The 17727-nt window shown below is 48.2% G+C and overlaps 1 protein-coding gene across 1 annotated transcript in view; it reads right to left on the bottom strand.

The window, feature by feature from the left end:
• Positions 1–6077: 6077 nt before the first annotated feature.
• STX1B (syntaxin 1B) overlaps positions 6078–17727 on the bottom strand; it is a 70094-nt gene continuing 58444 nt past the window's right edge. Inside the window, exons 4-10 of the mRNA XM_072119443.1 lie at positions 9886–9960; positions 9712–9785; positions 7336–7444; positions 7180–7253; positions 6927–7064; positions 6739–6849; positions 6078–6249 (exon numbers count right to left, since the gene is read on the bottom strand). Of these exons, the coding sequence (XP_071975544.1) occupies positions 6169–6249; positions 6739–6849; positions 6927–7064; positions 7180–7253; positions 7336–7444; positions 9712–9785; positions 9886–9960 (662 nt within the window). The 3' untranslated portion in view covers positions 6078–6168. The remainder of the gene's footprint in view (positions 6250–6738; positions 6850–6926; positions 7065–7179; positions 7254–7335; positions 7445–9711; positions 9786–9885; positions 9961–17727) is intronic.

The following is a 17727-nucleotide window of genomic DNA, read 5'->3' on the forward strand; positions in this document are numbered from 1 at the left end:
TTTGGGTATCTGTAGGCATAGATCTGCATGAGGGCTGTATACACGAAAGCCGCTACAGAAATTCTGCAATTATTATATTATAAATGTCCTCGCATTTTATCTCAGATACCGGAACGAAACCGAAGACGACCAGTGGAGGAAGTCTACGCACCCTCTAAGCGCGATTTACCCCAAAATACCATCAGGGTCAGGTCACACAGAGGTCACACGGTTCTTGACCCTCTCGCCCCATATTTTTGGCTTCCTATAGGACTGGAGCAGAATCCTCTGTGTGACCTGAGCCTCATGGACATGGCCGTAGTATTGGCTCCATAAAATCTATAGGCGGAGGGGGGGGGGGTCTATAGGGCCCCCGGGGGCCGCATGTTCTCTTCTCTCAGCTCTACTTCAGTTTCCTATAAGGAAAAACTGGGTCATATTTGGCCAAATGGGAGCTCGATGCTGGAAATCCTGCGTCCAGAATCCACGTAGAGGTCACACATGTGGTGGTCCTGGGCGGTAACCCCCTCCCTCCCAGACAAAAGACATCAGGTAAGTACACACACAAAGAGACATGACTGTTTACTTCACAAAAACACATTAGGGTGAGGGGGATTTTCCGATGGGGGTTTTTTTTTGTTCTTTTTTTTTTTCCAGCGGCACAATAAAAAAAAAAAAACACGAAAAAAAACAACAAACAAAAACAAATAAAGACGACACACTTTTTTTTAAAACCGAGAATTCAGATTTTTTTTTCTTCTCTTTTTCACGGTTTCTGCTGTAATTTTTTTTTCACATTTTTGTAACATGCAAGCAGTTTTTTTTTCCCCCAGAATTTTTTTTTCTCATTTTTTTCGATATTTTTCAACCTTAAAACAACTTTTTTTTTTGGTGTTTTTTTTTTTTTTTTTTTGTTTGCAATTCACATTTTTTTTTTCCAACTGAGACGGATTTAAACATCAAAAAATTTTTTGTTTCATACGGGAGGGAGGGAAGGAGGAAAGGGAGGAGAGGAAGCGGAAGAATTTGACACCCTTGTCTTTTTTTTAGTTTAGGATGTAGCGTAGGTCCCTCTGGTGGGAGAGGAGCGGGAGGTGTCACGTGCCACACGTCATCTTCTCTCCAGTCCACGACGGGACCGTGGATAGTTGGGTTCGGAAGCCTCACTCGTGTCTCACTCTCGTAGAAGGTCGGCCATCTTTCCAAGGACTTTTTGGTGGTAATTTTGGAGTCAAATATCCCTCGGAAACAAACTTTCACATCAAGACGATTTCTAAATATTTCGAGCTTTGGTATCTCATCTCGGCAGGACGACCATTTTGCACAGGTTTTCCTTGGACAGCACTGCATAAAGTCTATGCGACACTGGAGACGCATTGGGAAGTTCTCACTTTTCGTGACTCCCGCCATTGTAGCTACACATCTTGGATATGTTTTCGGTTCTCTCCATGACACCGGACCCGTCCTCCCACACACACACCCCCACCGCTTGCTCTGGGCTCTGCCGCTCCCTCTCTGCAGGATCCCTTCCGTAATACTCATTGCAATTTCACTTATCCTCGCGACCGTAGACGCTCATTAAAATGAAACAAACATGCAAATTTCAAGGCCGCTAACGGAGAAAAAACATTTACAGCAAATCCAAAGACGGAAAAAAAGCCAATTAGACACCCAGAGATCCAAGGGCACAACACACACAATGGGACCAGAGACGTTCATACGATATGGCTGCTGAGGGCGGCCATTTTGAAACCTGCTTCCTACTGGACATTCTTATGGGACATGCTTCTGTGTCTTCGAAACAAACGCATCGCAGCAAATACACACTCATCACTCCGCTCTCCAATAAGGTCTATATAGACTAAAGAAGGAAGGAGCGTCGGCCGGAGCCGGGCAAACCGAGAGAGAAGACAACTGGTAACAAAGTAAAGAAATAAAAAAAAGAATAATAAAATAAATATCTAAGGCTTTGGAAGGAGAGGAACAAGTCCGGCTGTGATCTGCATATTAAAAAAATAAAAATAATAAAATCCATGTACCACACACAAGAGGACGCTAACTACTTCCCGCTAGATCTAGAGGTCCCCTTTACAACAAAAAAATAAATAAAAAAATTCAGTGGTCACGGTGGACGTCAGACGCGTCCCCCGATATTCTGACTGAATTGCTCATATGACTATCATTAGATTTAATATATATATATATTTTTTTAAATTTAAATCTCTATATATTTATATGAAATAATTCAATATTAAAGCTGAAGGCAGGACGGACCACGTGTCACTGTGGTGTGTAATAAAAAAACAAAACAAAGAAAAACCATGAAATCTGCATAGATACAGTAAAGTAACCCTCCTCATCTGCTGGGGCAGCCATTTCGACCTACTCGTGGTGGCTGACGGGCGGGCGGCCTCTAGGGAAAAAATAAATTGCATCCAATTACTTCTGAGACGTCACATTCTCGACATGACAAAATACGTTAGTTCAAAATGGCCGCCCCGGTTGAGTTCTTGGCCGGAGCTGTTGATTCTCGCCAAGTCTCTTTCTCCTCTCTCTTAGTTTATTTTTGCTTCTTCTTTTAGTTGTAGTCAGGACAAAAATAAAGACGTGTAATATCCATGGACGAGCTCGAGTCATGCGAAGGGGACGGAGAGACGAGCAGACGGAACGGAGGACGAGCGCTGAGGGACGCCGGTGCTGCTGACGAGTTTTTTCTGTGACTTCTAGACTAAAGTTGGGGACATGTGTCTGAGACCCGCGTGCTGCAGATAGGACATGTCCTTGTGTAATACTGTGAGCGCCACACTAGACCCATGGTCGATGGACGCGCACCGGCTCTATGTGTGCACCTCACGTGACATGTCAGACCCATCGTCCATGGTCACGCACCCGCTCTATGTGTGCACATCACGTGACATGTCAGACCCATCGTCCATGGTCACGCACCCGCTCTATGTGTGCACATCATGTGACATGTCAGACCCATCGTCCATGGACGCGCACCCGCTCTATGTGTGCACATCATGTGACATGTCAGACCCATCGTCCATGGACGCGCACCCGCTCTATGTGTGCACATCATGTGACATGTCAGACCCATCGTCCATGGACGCGCACCCGCTCTATGTGTGCACATCACGTGACATGTCAGACCCATGGTCGATGGACGCACCCGCTCTATGTGTGCACATCACGTGACATGTCAGACCCATCGTCCATGGTCACGCACCCGCTCTATGTGTGCACATCATGTGACATGTCAGACCCATGGTCGATGGACGCACCCGCTCTATGTGTGCACCTCATGTGACATGTCAGACCCATGGTCGATGGACGCACCCGCTCTATGTGTGCACATCACGTGACATGTCAGACCCATCGTCCATGGACGCGCACCCGCTCTATGTGTGCACCTCATGTGACATGTCAGACCCATGGTCGATGGACGCACCCGCTCTATGTGTGCACCTCATGTGACATGTCAGACCCATGGTCGATGGACGCACCCGCTCTATGTGTGCACATCACGTGACATGTCAGACCCATCGTCCATGGTCACGCACCCGCTCTATGTGTGCACATCATGTGACATGTCAGACCCATCGTCCATGGACGCGCACCCGCTCTATGTCTGCACCTCACGTGACATGTCAGACCCATGGTCGATGGACGCACCCGCTCTATGTGTGCACCTCATGTGACATGTCAGACCCATCGTCCATGGTCACGCACCCGCTCTATGTGTGCACCTCACGTGACTTGTCAGACCCACCGTCCATGGACGCACCCGCTCTATGTGTGCACATCATGTGACATGTCAGACCCATCGTCCATGGACGCGCACCCGCTCTATGTCTGCACCTCACGTGACATGTCAGACCCATGGTCGATGGACGCACCCGCTCTATGTGTGCACCTCATGTGACATGTCAGACCCATGGTCGATGGACGCGCACCCGCTCTATGTGTGCACCTCATGTGACATGTCAGACCCATCGTCCATGGACGCGCATCCGCTCTATGTGTGCACATCATGTGACATGTCAGACCCATGGTCGATGGACGCACCCGCTCTATGTCTGCACCTCACGTGACATGTCAGACCCATGGTCGATGGACGCACCCGCTCTATGTGTGCACCTCATGTGACATGTCAGACCCATGGTCGATGGACGCGCACCCGCTCTATGTGTGCACCTCACGTGACATGTCAGACCCATCGTCCATGGACGCGCACCCGCTCTATGTGTGCTCCTCACGTGACATGTCAGATCCATCGTCCATGGATGCGCACCCGCTCTATGTGTGCACCTCACGTGACATGTCAGACCCATGGTCGATGGACGCGCACCCGCTCTATGTGTGCACCTCACGTGACATGTCAGACCCATGGTTGATGGACGCGCACCCGCTCTATGTGTGCACATCACGTGACATGTCAGACCCATGGTTGATGGACGCGCACCCGCTCTATGTGTGCACATCACGTGACATTTCAGACCCATGGTTGATGGACGCGCACCCGCTCTATGTGTGCACATCACGTGACATGTCAGACCCATGGTTGATGGACGCGCACCCGCTCTATGTGTGCACATCACGTGACATGTCAGACCCATGGTTGATGGACGCGCACCCGCTCTATGTGTGCACATCACGTGACATTTCAGACCCATGGTCGATGGACACGCACCCGCTCTATGTGTGCACATCACGTGACATGTCAGAAATAAAAATTGGCACAAGACTCGAGCCCTGCCCGACGCTCCGTAATCGTCCTCTGTCCTGGACAGCCGTGAGGTCAGAGTACTTTATTGCTGTATGACCAGATGAGCATCACACTCGCGCTGCCAGGAGTAACACGACGCACTAGTGGAGGGTCAGGGGTTATCGCTGAACTTGGGTTGGGGGGGGGGGGGATAACAAACTTTGGTTTTGAAGAATAATTAAGATGAAATAAAATAATCCGATTGTGCGGAGACCGTTGTTTCTTGCATATATAATAAATAGGAAGTATTGAGCGCCATCGCCCGGCCCGAACGTCTCGGTACCAGGCCTTGTCCGTGCTCTTTGCGTCAACTATTCCGTGAGACTCCAGGAAGTCAGAAGTGCAATGGAAAACAACTTCCTCCCCTTAGGGGGGTTGCAAATACTGATTTATACGGGGCAAGCAAATTGAGGAATCCTTAAAATCAGCCGGTAAATGGAAAGCTAAGGAGGGGTCATGACTTCTGGGAGTGGGGGTATATATGAGTATATAAGGGGGGAGCAGACTCTTTGTATAAACTGCTGCTTCAGACGTTAGATCCCAGGGTAGTGACTTGTGGCTGTGAAGCGCATGGGGCGACGAGGGAGGGATATCGGAGAGTTGTAGATACTGAAGAAGGGCGAGCAGCTGAGGAGAGAAGATGCGGCAATGCTTCCCCTGCCTATTGCTACAGCTGCAGAATACACAAGTGCACGCAGGTTATACGGCGCTCAGCCACACGGTGTCAGCATGCGATTCACGTAGAGGACGCCGACATCCCGCCACGGACACACAAGCCACAGCTCAACCCCCGCAATCACATCACCACCTGATCGATAAGACGGAAGAGACACAAGACAGACGAACACTCAGCCACCAGTCATAAGGAAAGGACAACTTAAAGCGCCAGGTCGGACCCTCTGTCACCCTCACACGTTCAGGGGTCCCCGTGGAACACGTCCAGCAACGTCAAATACAGGAACATTTTTTTTTTCTCTTTTGACAGACGGGAAAACGAAGAATAAAGAAAATGACCGAAAAAATGAAACAAAAAGAAAAAAAACGGGAACAGACACAGAGGAAGAAAAAAAATATTTTTGGGATTTTTTGCCCCTTTTTCGCCCCCAGCTCCTGTGGGTGACAGGTGATGATTTGGCTTTAGGTTGACGTCAGTTAACGCTGCTGAGGGGTAGAGCGACTCCATAATATCCCCCCCTGTAAGACCAGAATTATCTGATGACAACCAAAATCCGGATCGACACCCACAGAGGCGAAAACGGGCGGCCGCACTCACAGCTTCCTGATCCGTGCGTAAATTCCAATACTTGTCATGTACGTGATATTGTATCTCTTATTTTTTTTTTAGTTTTGTTTGTTTCTTTTTGTAATTCGCTATTTTCGTTATCTTTCCTTTTACTCTGCTTTGTGCATTGGTTTTTATTTCAGAATCCCAATGTCCCCCCGATAGACGAGGCGAGAACGACACCCAGCACCACACAACAGATTATAATCATGATCTTCTTCTACATACCCAAGGCCATCAGAAGCAGAGGAGAAGGCGGGCGGAGAGGGTCGCAGGAAGAGGGGGCAAAGGTCAAGGACACGGATGGAAAAGAGGAGGGAAAAATGGAAGGGGAAAGGCAAAGGAGGAGACGGAGCAGGGGAATAGAGATGGAGGGAGAGGGTCAAAGACGCGGGGAAAAGAAGGGGAGTACATGAACGAGCAGGAATCCATACAAAGATGGAAGAGATGGGAGGAAGGAAGAGGAAGGGAAGAGCAGAGGGAGACATCCAAGGAGGAGAAGAGCCAGAAGAACAGGAGGTGAAGCAGTGGTGGTTACATGCAGAGTATTGGAAGGGAAGGAGTGTGATGGGACGAGGGAGAGAAGAAAGAGAAGAAATTGTCAGCAGTGTTATAAGGACAGAGATAGACAGAGCTGTAATAAGCATGTTATATCAGTCCCCCCTGCCCCCTCTATATACTGTCCGCCCAGGGCCGCTCTCCTACTCACCCTTCGTGCTTTGCTCTGATATTTCACAGCTTTCTTGGTGTCAGACACTGCTCGCTCCACATAGTCCACCGAGTGCTCCACGTTGTACTCGATGCGATCTATCATCTCACCCTGGGGATGGAGAAACAGCAGCAGGTCAGATACCGCAGCTCCGGGGCGAGGGTTGTGCCTATGGCCGACCCCCTCACCTGACTCTCCACCAGCATGGCCATGTCTACAAACATGTCATGGAGCTCCCGAATGCTGGTCTCCAACTTGATGATCTCATTGTGTCGCGTCTCGATCTCGTTCAGGGCTTGTTTGGTCATCTGAGAGTCCATTTTGATCTGTAGGGAGAAGGTTTTTTTAATGTATTCCCATCCAGTCCCTTGCATCACCCATACATCTCTATAGCACCGGACACAAATCCATAACATCCCCCAGCCCGTCCCCATTACACACATCATCTGTGAATATGGCCAGCTTCCCGCTCTCCAACATGTCCTCCAGCTCCTCGTTGGTTGTGGTTCTGCCGGCTGCCGGGAAGAATAATAAAATATAAGTGTCGAGATATTCCTCCTCCGACCCTCACAAGTCCCATCCCTCCAGAATACGCACTGATCTCCAGCTGTCTCTGGATACGGTCCTTGCAGCGGTCTCTGTATTTAGATTGCGTGGCATTGTATTCTGTCATCACCTCCACAAATTTACGGGACAGAGTGGAATGCTGGGAAGGAGATAGCAGAGCGTGAGGGGTGAAAGATGGGAGATACAACGGATGAGGGAGATGTGTGGAGCCTGAAGAGGAGTCTGCTGTAATCCTGAATCCTGACCAATCTTACACCTGATCTGCTCCAGCGGATGGTTTGTGGACATTTTAACCCATTTATGAAGGATGGTTTGCTTTAATATTTCCCTTGGGAATTGGGGTCTTCAGAGGAAGCGGAGGGAATACCCCATTATTAGGCTGTAGAGGGAGACATCTACTCTCCTGCCTGGAGCTATGACATCATAAATGACCTCACGTTGGATGATGCATTAGGTGACATCATAAATGACCTCACGTTGGATGATGCATTAGGTGACATCATAAATGACCTCACGTTGGATGATGCATTAGGTGACATCATAAATGACCTCACGTTGGATGATGCATCAGGTGACATCATAAATGACCTCACGTTGGATGATGCATCAGGTGACATCATAAATGACCTCATGTTGGAGGATGCATTAGGTGACATCATAAATGACCTCATGTTGGATGATGCATTAGGTGACATCATAAATGACCTCACGTTGGATGATGCATTAGGTGACATCATAAATGACCTCACGTTGGAGGATGCATCAGGTGACATCATAAATGACCTCATGTTGGATGATGCATTAGGTGACATCATAAATGACCTCATGTTGGATGATGCATTAGGTGACATCATAAATGACCTCATGTTGGATGATGCATTAGGTGACATCATAAATGACCTCACGTTGGATGATGCATTAGGTGACATCATAAATGACCTCACGTTGGATGATGCATTAGGTGACATCATAAATGACCTCTCGTTGGATGATGCATTAGGTGACATCATAAATGACCTCACGTTGGATGATGCATCAGGTGACATCATAAATGACCTCATGTTGGAGGATGCATTAGGTGACATCATAAATGACCTCATGTTGGATGATGCATTAGGTGACATCATAAATGACCTCATGTTGGATGATGCATTAGGTGACATCATAAATGACCTCACGTTGGATGATGCATTAGGTGACATCATAAATGACCTCACGTTGGAGGATGCATTAGGTGACATCATAAATGACCTCATGTTGGATGATGCATTAGGTGACATCATAAATGACCTCACGTTGGATGATGCATTTGGTGACATCATAAATGACCCGACGTTGGATGATGCATTAGGTGACATCAAAAATGACCTCACGTTGGATGATGCATTAGGTGACATCAAAAATGACCTCACGTTGGATGATGCATTAGGTGACATCATAAATGACCTCACGTTGGATGATGCATTAGGTGACATCATAAATGACCTCATGTTGGATGATGCATTAGGTGACATCATAAATGACCTCACGTTGGATGATGCATTAGGTGACATCATAAATGACCTCATGTTGGATGATGCATTAGGTGACATCATAAATGACCTCACGTTGGATGATGCATTAGGTGACATCATAAATGACCTCATGTTGGAGGATGCATTAGGTGACATCATAAATGACCTCATGTTGGATGATGCATTAGGTGACATCATAAATGACCTCATGTTGGATGATGCATTAGGTGACATCATAAATGACCTCACGTTGGATGATGCATTAGGTGACATCATAAATGACCTCACGTTGGAGGATGCATTAGGTGACATCATAAATGACCTCATGTTGGATGATGCATTAGGTGACATCATAAATGACCTCACGTTGGATGATGCATTTGGTGACATCATAAATGACCCGACGTTGGATGATGCATTAGGTGACATCAAAAATGACCTCACGTTGGATGATGCATTAGGTGACATCAAAAATGACCTCACGTTGGATGATGCATTAGGTGACATCATAAATGACCTCACGTTGGATGATGCATTAGGTGACATCATAAATGACCTCATGTTGGATGATGCATTAGGTGACATCATAAATGACCTCACGTTGGATGATGCATTAGGTGACATCATAAATGACCTCATGTTGGATGATGCATTAGGTGACATCATAAATGACCTCACGTTGGATGATGCATTAGGTGACATCATAAATGACCTCATGTTGGATGATGCATTAGGTGACATCATAAATGACCTCACGTTGGATGATGCATTAGGTGACATCATAAATGACCTCTCGTTGGATGATGCATTAGGTGACATCATAAATGACCTCATGTTGGATGATGCATTAGGTGCCATCCCCTGGCGGGCTCATCCATAGTGCAGCCCTCACCTGTGTTTTCCGGATGCGCAGGTCGGCGGAGGAGCGGTTCATTCCCTCTTCTTGCTCGATGCTCTGCTCGATGGCTGTAAGGTAGGAGGGAGATAAGACGAGACATGACGCTGCTCTCCACAAATCTCTCGCACTGTGCGGCTGTAGAAGCGGTGGGATTATCACACGACTCACCTTTCAACTTGGAGCGCACTTTGTTGGCCGTTTTCTTGATGTCGGCTGTGAGATCCTCCAGCTCTTGCTTGGTCTCTGGAGAAAAGTGACAAAGATGAGAAAGTGACTCCAGACTGACACACTGTAACAAACTATAAAGAGATTTATGTCTGCAAATCACAACGATAGGAGAAGATTTTAGGTGTGGCCATGAGACTGCAGCCAGTGATATGTATTGTCCCTGGAGAGATGTGTAATCAGACCTCACACTGCTGTGCTCTGTGCTCTCTGCTGCCAGTGTTATGTATTGTCCCTGGAGAGATGTGTAATCAGACCTCACACTGCTGTGCTCTGTGCTCTCTGCAGCCAGTGTTATGTATTGTCCCTGGAGAGATGTGTAATCAGACCTCACACTGCTGTGCTCTGTGCTCTCTGCAGCCAGTGTTATGTATTGTCCCTGGAGAGATGTGTAATCAGACCTCACACTGCTGTGCTCTGTGCTCTCTGCAGCCAGTGTTATGTATTGTCCCTGGAGAGATGTGTAATCAGACCTCACACTGCTGTGCTCTGTGCTCTCTGCAGCCAGTGTTATGTATTGTCCCTGGAGAGATGTGTAATCAGACCTCACACTGCTGTGCTCTGTGCAGCCAGTGTTATGTATTGTCCTTGGAGAGATGTGTAATCAGACCTCACACTGCTGTGCTCTCTGCAGCCAGTGTTATGTATTGTCCCTGGAGAGATGTGTAATCAGACCTCACACTGCTGTGCTCTGTGCTCTCTGCAGCCAGTGTTATGTATTGTCCCTGGAGAGATGTGTAATCAGACCTCACACTGCTGTGCTCTATGCAGCCAGTGTTATGTACTGTCCCTGGAGAGATGTGTAATCAGACCTCACACTGCTGTGCTCTCTGCAGCCAGTGTTATGTATTATCCCTGGAGAGATGTGTAATCAGACCTCACACTGCTGTGCTCTGTGCTCTCTGCAGCCAGTGTTATGTATTGTCCCTGGAGAGATGTGTAATCAGACCTCACACTGCTGTGCTCTGTGCTCTCTGCAGCCAGTGTTATGTACTGTCCCTGGAGAGATGTGTAATTAGACCTCACACTGCTGTGCTCTGTGCTCTCTGCAGCCAGTGTTATGTATTGTCCCTGGAGAGATGTGTAATCAGACCTCACACTGCTGTGCTCTCTGCAGCCAGTGTTATGTATTGTCCCTGGAGAGATGTGTAATCAGACCTCACACTGCTGTGCTCTGTGCAGCCAGTGTTATGTATTGTCCTTGGAGAGATGTGTAATCAGACCTCACACTGCTGTGCTCTCTGCAGCCAGTGTTATGTATTATCCCTGGAGAGATGTGTAATCAGACCTCACACTGCTGTGCTCTGTGCTCTCTGCAGCCAGTGTTATGTATTGTCCCTGGAGAGATGTGTAATCAGACCTCACACTGCTGTGCTCTGTGCTCTCTGCAGCCAGTGTTATGTACTGTCCCTGGAGAGATGTGTAATCAGACCTCACACTGCTGTGCTCTATGCTCTCTGCAGCCAGTGTTATGTATTGTCCCTGGAGAGATGTGTAATCAGACCTCACACTGCTGTGCTCTCTGCAGCCAGTGTTATGTATTGTCCCTGGAGAGATGTGTAATCAGACCTCACACTGCTGTGCTCTGTGCAGCCAGTGTTATGTATTGTCCTTGGAGAGATGTGTAATCAGACCTCACACTGCTGTGCTCTCTGCAGCCAGTGTTATGTATTGTCCCTGGAGAGATGTGTAATCAGACCTCACACTGCTGTGCTCTGTGCAGCCAGTGTTATGTATTGTCCTTGGAGAGATGTGTAATCAGACCTCACACTGCTGTGCTCTCTGCAGCCAGTGTTATGTATTGTCCCTGGAGAGATGTGTAATCAGACCTCACACTGCTGTGCTCTGTGCTCTCTGCAGCCAGTGTTATGTATTGTCCCTGGAGAGATGTGTAATCAGACCTCACACTGCTGTGCTCTGTGCTCTCTGCAGCCAGTGTTATGTAATGTCCCTGGAGAGATGTGTAATTAGACCTCACACTGCTGTGCTCTGTGCTCTCTGCAGCCAGTGTTATGTATTGTCCATGGAGAGATGTGTAATCAGACCTCACACTGGTGTGCTCTGTGCTCTCTGCAGCCAGTGTTATGTACTGTCCCTGGAGAGATGTGTAATTAGACCTCACACTGCTGTGCTCTGTGCTCTCTGCAGCCAGTGATATGTATTGTCCCTGGAGAGATGTGTAATCAGACCTCACACCGCTGTGCTCTGTGCTCTCTGCAGCCAGTGTTATGTATTGTCCCTGGAGAGATGTGTAATCAGACCTCACACTGCTGTGCTCTGTGCTCTCTGCAGCCAGTGTTATGTATTGTCCCTGGAGAGATGTGTAATCAGACCTCACACTGCTGTGCTCTATGCTCTCTGCAGCCAGTGTTATGTATTGTCCCTGGAGAGATGTGTAATCATACCTCACACTGCTGTGCTCTCTGCAGCCAGTGTTATGTATTGTCCCTGGAGAGATGTGTAATCAGACCTCACACTGCTGTGCTCTGTGCAGCCAGTGTTATGTATTGTCCTTGGAGAGATGTGTAATCAGACCTCACACTGCTGTGCTCTCTGCAGCCAGTGTTATGTATTGTCCCTGTAGAGATGTGTAATCAGACCTCACACTGCTGTGCTCTGTGCAGCCAGTGTTATGTATTGTCCTTGGAGAGATGTGTAATCAGACCTCACACTGCTGTGCTCTCTGCAGCCAGTGTTATGTATTGTCCCTGGAGAGATGTGTAATCAGACCTCACACTGCTGTGCTCTGTGCTCTCTGCAGCCAGTGTTATGTATTGTCCCTGGAGAGATGTGTAATCAGACCTCACACTGCTGTGCTCTGTGCTCTCTGCAGCCAGTGTTTTGTATTGTCCCTGGAGAGGTGTAATCATACCTCACACTGCTGTGCTCTGTGCTCTCTGCAGCCAGTGTTATGTATTGTCCCCGGAGAGATGTGTAATCATACCTCACACTGCTGTGCTCTGTGCTCTCTGCAGCCAGTGTTATGTATTGTCCCTGGAGAGATGTGTAATCAGACCTCACTGCTGTGCTCTCTGCAGCCAGTGTTATGTATTGTCCCTGGAGAGATGTGTAATCAGACCTCACACTGCTGTGCTCTGTGCTCTCTGCAGCCAGTGTTATGTATTATCCCTGGAGAGATGTGTAATCAGATCTCACACTGCTGTGCTCTGTGCTCTCTGCAGCCAGTGTTATGTATTGTCCCTGGAGAGATGTGTAATCAGACCTCACACTGCTGTGCTCTCTGCAGCCAGTGTTATGTATTGTCCCTGGAGAGATGTGTAATCAGACCTCACACTGCTGTGCTCTGTGCTCTCTGCAGCCAGTGTTATGTATTGTCCCTGGAGAGATGTGTAATCAGACCTCACACTGCTGTGCTCTGTGCTCTCTGCAGCCAGTGTTATGTATTGTCCCTGGAGAGGTGTAATAATACCTCACACTGCTGTGCTCTGTGCTCTCTGCAGCCAGTGTTATGTATTGTCCCTGGAGAGATGTGTAATCAGACCTCACACCGCTGTGCTCTCTGCAGCCAGTGTTATGTATTGTCCCTGGAGAGATGTGTAATCATACCTCACACTGCTGTGCTCTGTGCTCTCTGCAGCCAGTGTTATGTATTGTCCCTGGAGAGATGTGTAATCAGACCTCACTGCTGTGCTCTGTGCTCTCTGCAGCCAGTGTTATGTACTGTCCCTGGAGAGATGTGCAATCAGACCTCACACTGCTGTGCTCTGTGCTCTCTGCAGCCAGTGTTATGTACTGTCCCTGGAAAGATGTGTAATCAGACCTCACACTGCTGTGCTCTGTGCTCTCTGCAGCCAGTGTTATGTACTGTCCCTGGAGAGATGTGTAATCAGACTTCACACTGCTGTGCTCTGTGCTCTCTGCAGCCAGTGTTATGTATTGTCCCTGGAGAGATGTGTAATCAGACCTCACACTGCTGTGCTCTCTGCAGCAAGTGTTATGTATTGTCCATAGAGAGATGTGTAATCAGACATCACACTGCTGTGCTCTGTGCTCTCTGCAGCCAGTGTTATGTATTGTCCATAGAGAGATGTGTAATCAGACATCACACTGCTGTGCTCTGTGCTCTCTGCAGCCAGTGTTATGTATTGTCCCTGGAGAGATGTGTAATCAGACCTCACTGCTGTGCTCTGTGCTCTCTGCAGCCAGTGTTATGTACTGTCCCTGGAGAGATGTGCAATCAGACCTCACACTGCTGTGCTCTGTGCTCTCTGCAGCCAGTGTTATGTACTGTCCCTGGAAAGATGTGTAATCAGACCTCACACTGCTGTGCTCTGTGCTCTCTGCAGCCAGTGTTATGTACTGTCCCTGGAGAGATGTGTAATCAGACTTCACACTGCTGTGCTCTGTGCTCTCTGCAGCCAGTGTTATGTATTGTCCCTGGAGAGATGTGTAATCAGACCTCACACTGCTGTGCTCTCTGCAGCAAGTGTTATGTATTGTCCATAGAGAGATGTGTAATCAGACATCACACTGCTGTGCTCTGTGCTCTCTGCAGCCAGTGTTATGTATTGTCCATAGAGAGATGTGTAATCAGACATCACACTGCTGTGCTCTGTGCTCTCTGCAGCCAGTGTTATGTATTGTCCCTGGAGAGATGTGTAATCAGACTTCACACTGCTGTGCTCTGTGCTCTCTGCAGCCAGTGTTATGTATTGTCCCTGGAGAGATGTGTAATCAGACCTCACACTGCTGTGCTCTCTGCAGCCAGTGTTATGTATTGTCCCTGGAGAGATGTGTAATCAGACCTCACACTGCTGTGCTCTGTGCTCTCTGCAGCCAGTGTTATGTACTGTCCCTGGAGAGATGTGTAATCAGACCTCACACTGCTGTGCTCTGTGCTCTCTGCAGCCAGTGTTATGTATTGTCCCTGGAGAGATGTGTAATCAGACCTCACACTGCTGTGCTCTGTGCTCTCTGCAGTCAGTGTTATATATTGTCCCTGGAGAGATGTGTAATCAGACCTCACACTGCTGTGCCCTGTGCTCTCTGCAGCCAGTGTTATGTATTGTCCATAGAGAGATGTGTAATCAGACCTCACACTGCTGTGCCCTGTGCTCTCTGCAGCCAGTGTTATGTATTGTCCCTGGAGAGATGTGTAATCATACCTCACACTGCTGTGCTCTGTGCTCTCTGCAGCCAGTGTTATGTATTGTCCCTGGAGAGATGTGTAATCAGACCTCACACTGCTGTGCCCTGTGCTCTCTGCAGCCAGTGTTATGTATTGTCCATAGAGGGATGTGTAATCAGACCTCACACTGCTGTGCTCTGTGCTCTCTGCAGCCAGTGTTATGTATTGTCCCTGGAGAGAGGTGTAATCAGACCTCACACTGCTGTGCACTGTGCTCTCTGCAGCCAGTGTTATGTATTGTCCCTGGAGAGATGTGTAATCAGACCTCACACTGCTGTGCTCTGTGCTCTCTGCAGCCAGTGTTATGTATTGTCCCTGGAGAGATGTGTAATCATACCTTACACTGCTGTGCTCTGTGTTCTCTGCAGCCAGTGTTATGTATTGTCCCTGGAGAGATGTGTAATCAGACCTCACACTGCTGTGCCCTGTGCTCTCTGCAGCCAGTGTTATGTATTGTCCATAGAGAGATGTGTAATCAGACCTCACACTGCTGTGCTCTGTGCTCTCTGCAGCCAGTGTTATGTATTGTCCCTGGAGAGATGTGTAATCAGACCTCACTGCTGTGCTCTCTGCAGCCAGTGTTATGTACTGTCCCTGGAGAGATGTGTAATCAGACCTCACACTGCTGTGCTCTGTGCTCTCTGCAGCCAGTGTTATGTACTGTCCCTGGAAAGATGTGTAATCAGACCTCACACTGCTGTGCTCTGTGCTCTCTGCAGCCAGTGTTATGTATTGTCCCTGGAGAGATGTGCAATCAGACCTCACACTGCTGTGCTCTGTGCTCTCTGCAGCAAGTGTTATGTATTGTCCATAGAGAGATGTGTAATCAGACATCACACTGCTGTGCTCTGTGCTCTCTGCAGCCAGTGTTATGTATTGTCCATAGAGAGATGTGTAATCAGACATCACACTGCTGTGCTCTGTGCTCTCTGCAGCCAGTGTTATGTATTGTCCCTGGAGAGATGTGTAATCAGACTTCACACTGCTGTGCTCTGTGCTCTCTGCAGCCAGTGTTATGTATTGTCCCTGGAGAGATGTGTAATCAGACCTCACACTGCTGTGCTCTCTGCAGCCAGTGTTATGTATTGTCCCTGGAGAGATGTGTAATCAGACCTCACACTGCTGTGCTCTGTGCTCTCTGCAGCCAGTGTTATATATTGTCCCTGGAGAGATGTGTAATCAGACCTCACACTGCTGTGCCCTGTGCTCTCTGCAGCCAGTGTTATGTATTGTCCATAGAGAGATGTGTAATCAGACCTCACACTGCTGTGCCCTGTGCTCTCTGCAGCCAGTGTTATGTATTGTCCCTGGAGAGATGTGTAATCATACCTCACACTGCTGTGCTCTGTGCTCTCTGCAGCCAGTGTTATGTATTGTCCCTGGAGAGATGTGTAATCAGACCTCACACTGCTGTGCCCTGTGCTCTCTGCAGCCAGTGTTATGTATTGTCCCTGGAGAGATGTGTAATCAGACCTCACACTGCTGTGCCCTGTGCTCTCTGCAGCCAGTGTTATGTATTGTCCATAGAGAGATGTGTAATCAGACCTCACACTGCTGTGCCCTGTGCTCTCTGCAGCCAGTGTTATGTATTGTCCCTGGAGAGATGTGTAATCAGACCTCACACTGCTGTGCTCTGTGCTCTCTGCAGCCAGTGTTATGTATTGTCCCTGGAGAGATGTGTAATCAGACCTCACACTGCTGTGCTCTGTGCTCTCTGCAGCCAGTGTTATATATTGTCCCTGGAGAGATGTGTAATCAGACCTCACACTGCTGTGCCCTGTGCTCTCTGCAGCCAGTGTTATGTATTGTCCATAGAGAGATGTGTAATCAGACCTCACACTGCTGTGCTCTGTGCTCTCTGCAGCCAGTGTTATGTATTGTCCCTGGAGAGATGTGTAATCAGACCTCACACTGCTGTGCTCTGTGCTCTCTGCAGCCAGTGTTATGTATTGTCCATAGAGAGATGAGTAATCAGACCTCACACTGCTGTGCTCTGTGCTCTCTGCAGCCAGTGTTATGTATGGTCCCTGGAGAGATGTGTAATCAGACCTCACACTGCTGTGCTCTGTGCTCTCTGCAGCCAGTGTTATGTATTGTCCCTGGAGAGATGTGTAATCAGACCTCACACTGCTGTGCTCTGTGCTCTCTGCAGCCAGTGTTATGTATTGTCCCTGGAGAGATGTGTAATCAGACCTCACACTGCTGTGCTCTGTGCTCTCTGCAGCCAGTGTTATGTATTGTCCATAGAGAGATGAGTAATCAGACCTTTCTGTATGTTGTTAGTAGCAGCAGGACTGTAACCTACAAATTCATATTAAAGGTTAGTAACTTCTCTATGAGCACTAGGGGTATATCCTCACACTGCTGTGCTCTGTGCGGCCAGGGTTCTGTAATGTCCCTGGAGAGATTTGTAATCAGACTTTTGTATATGTTGTTACTAGCAGCTAGGACTGTTGAGTATTGGTTGTAGGATTTTAGCTTTTCCTTACCCTGCTGTGTTCTGTGCTCTCTACACTGAGCTGCTCCGCCCCTTCCCTCTGAATGACACCTATAAACATGAGCTATTACCTAGCGCACATTCCCGGGAGCTGTTATCTCTGGGACTTGGCATAAAAATCCGTTATAGCCCAGAGAAC

Source organism: Engystomops pustulosus, chromosome 8, assembly GCF_040894005.1.
Source record: "Engystomops pustulosus chromosome 8, aEngPut4.maternal, whole genome shotgun sequence".
NCBI lineage: Eukaryota > Metazoa > Chordata > Amphibia > Anura > Leptodactylidae > Engystomops > Engystomops pustulosus.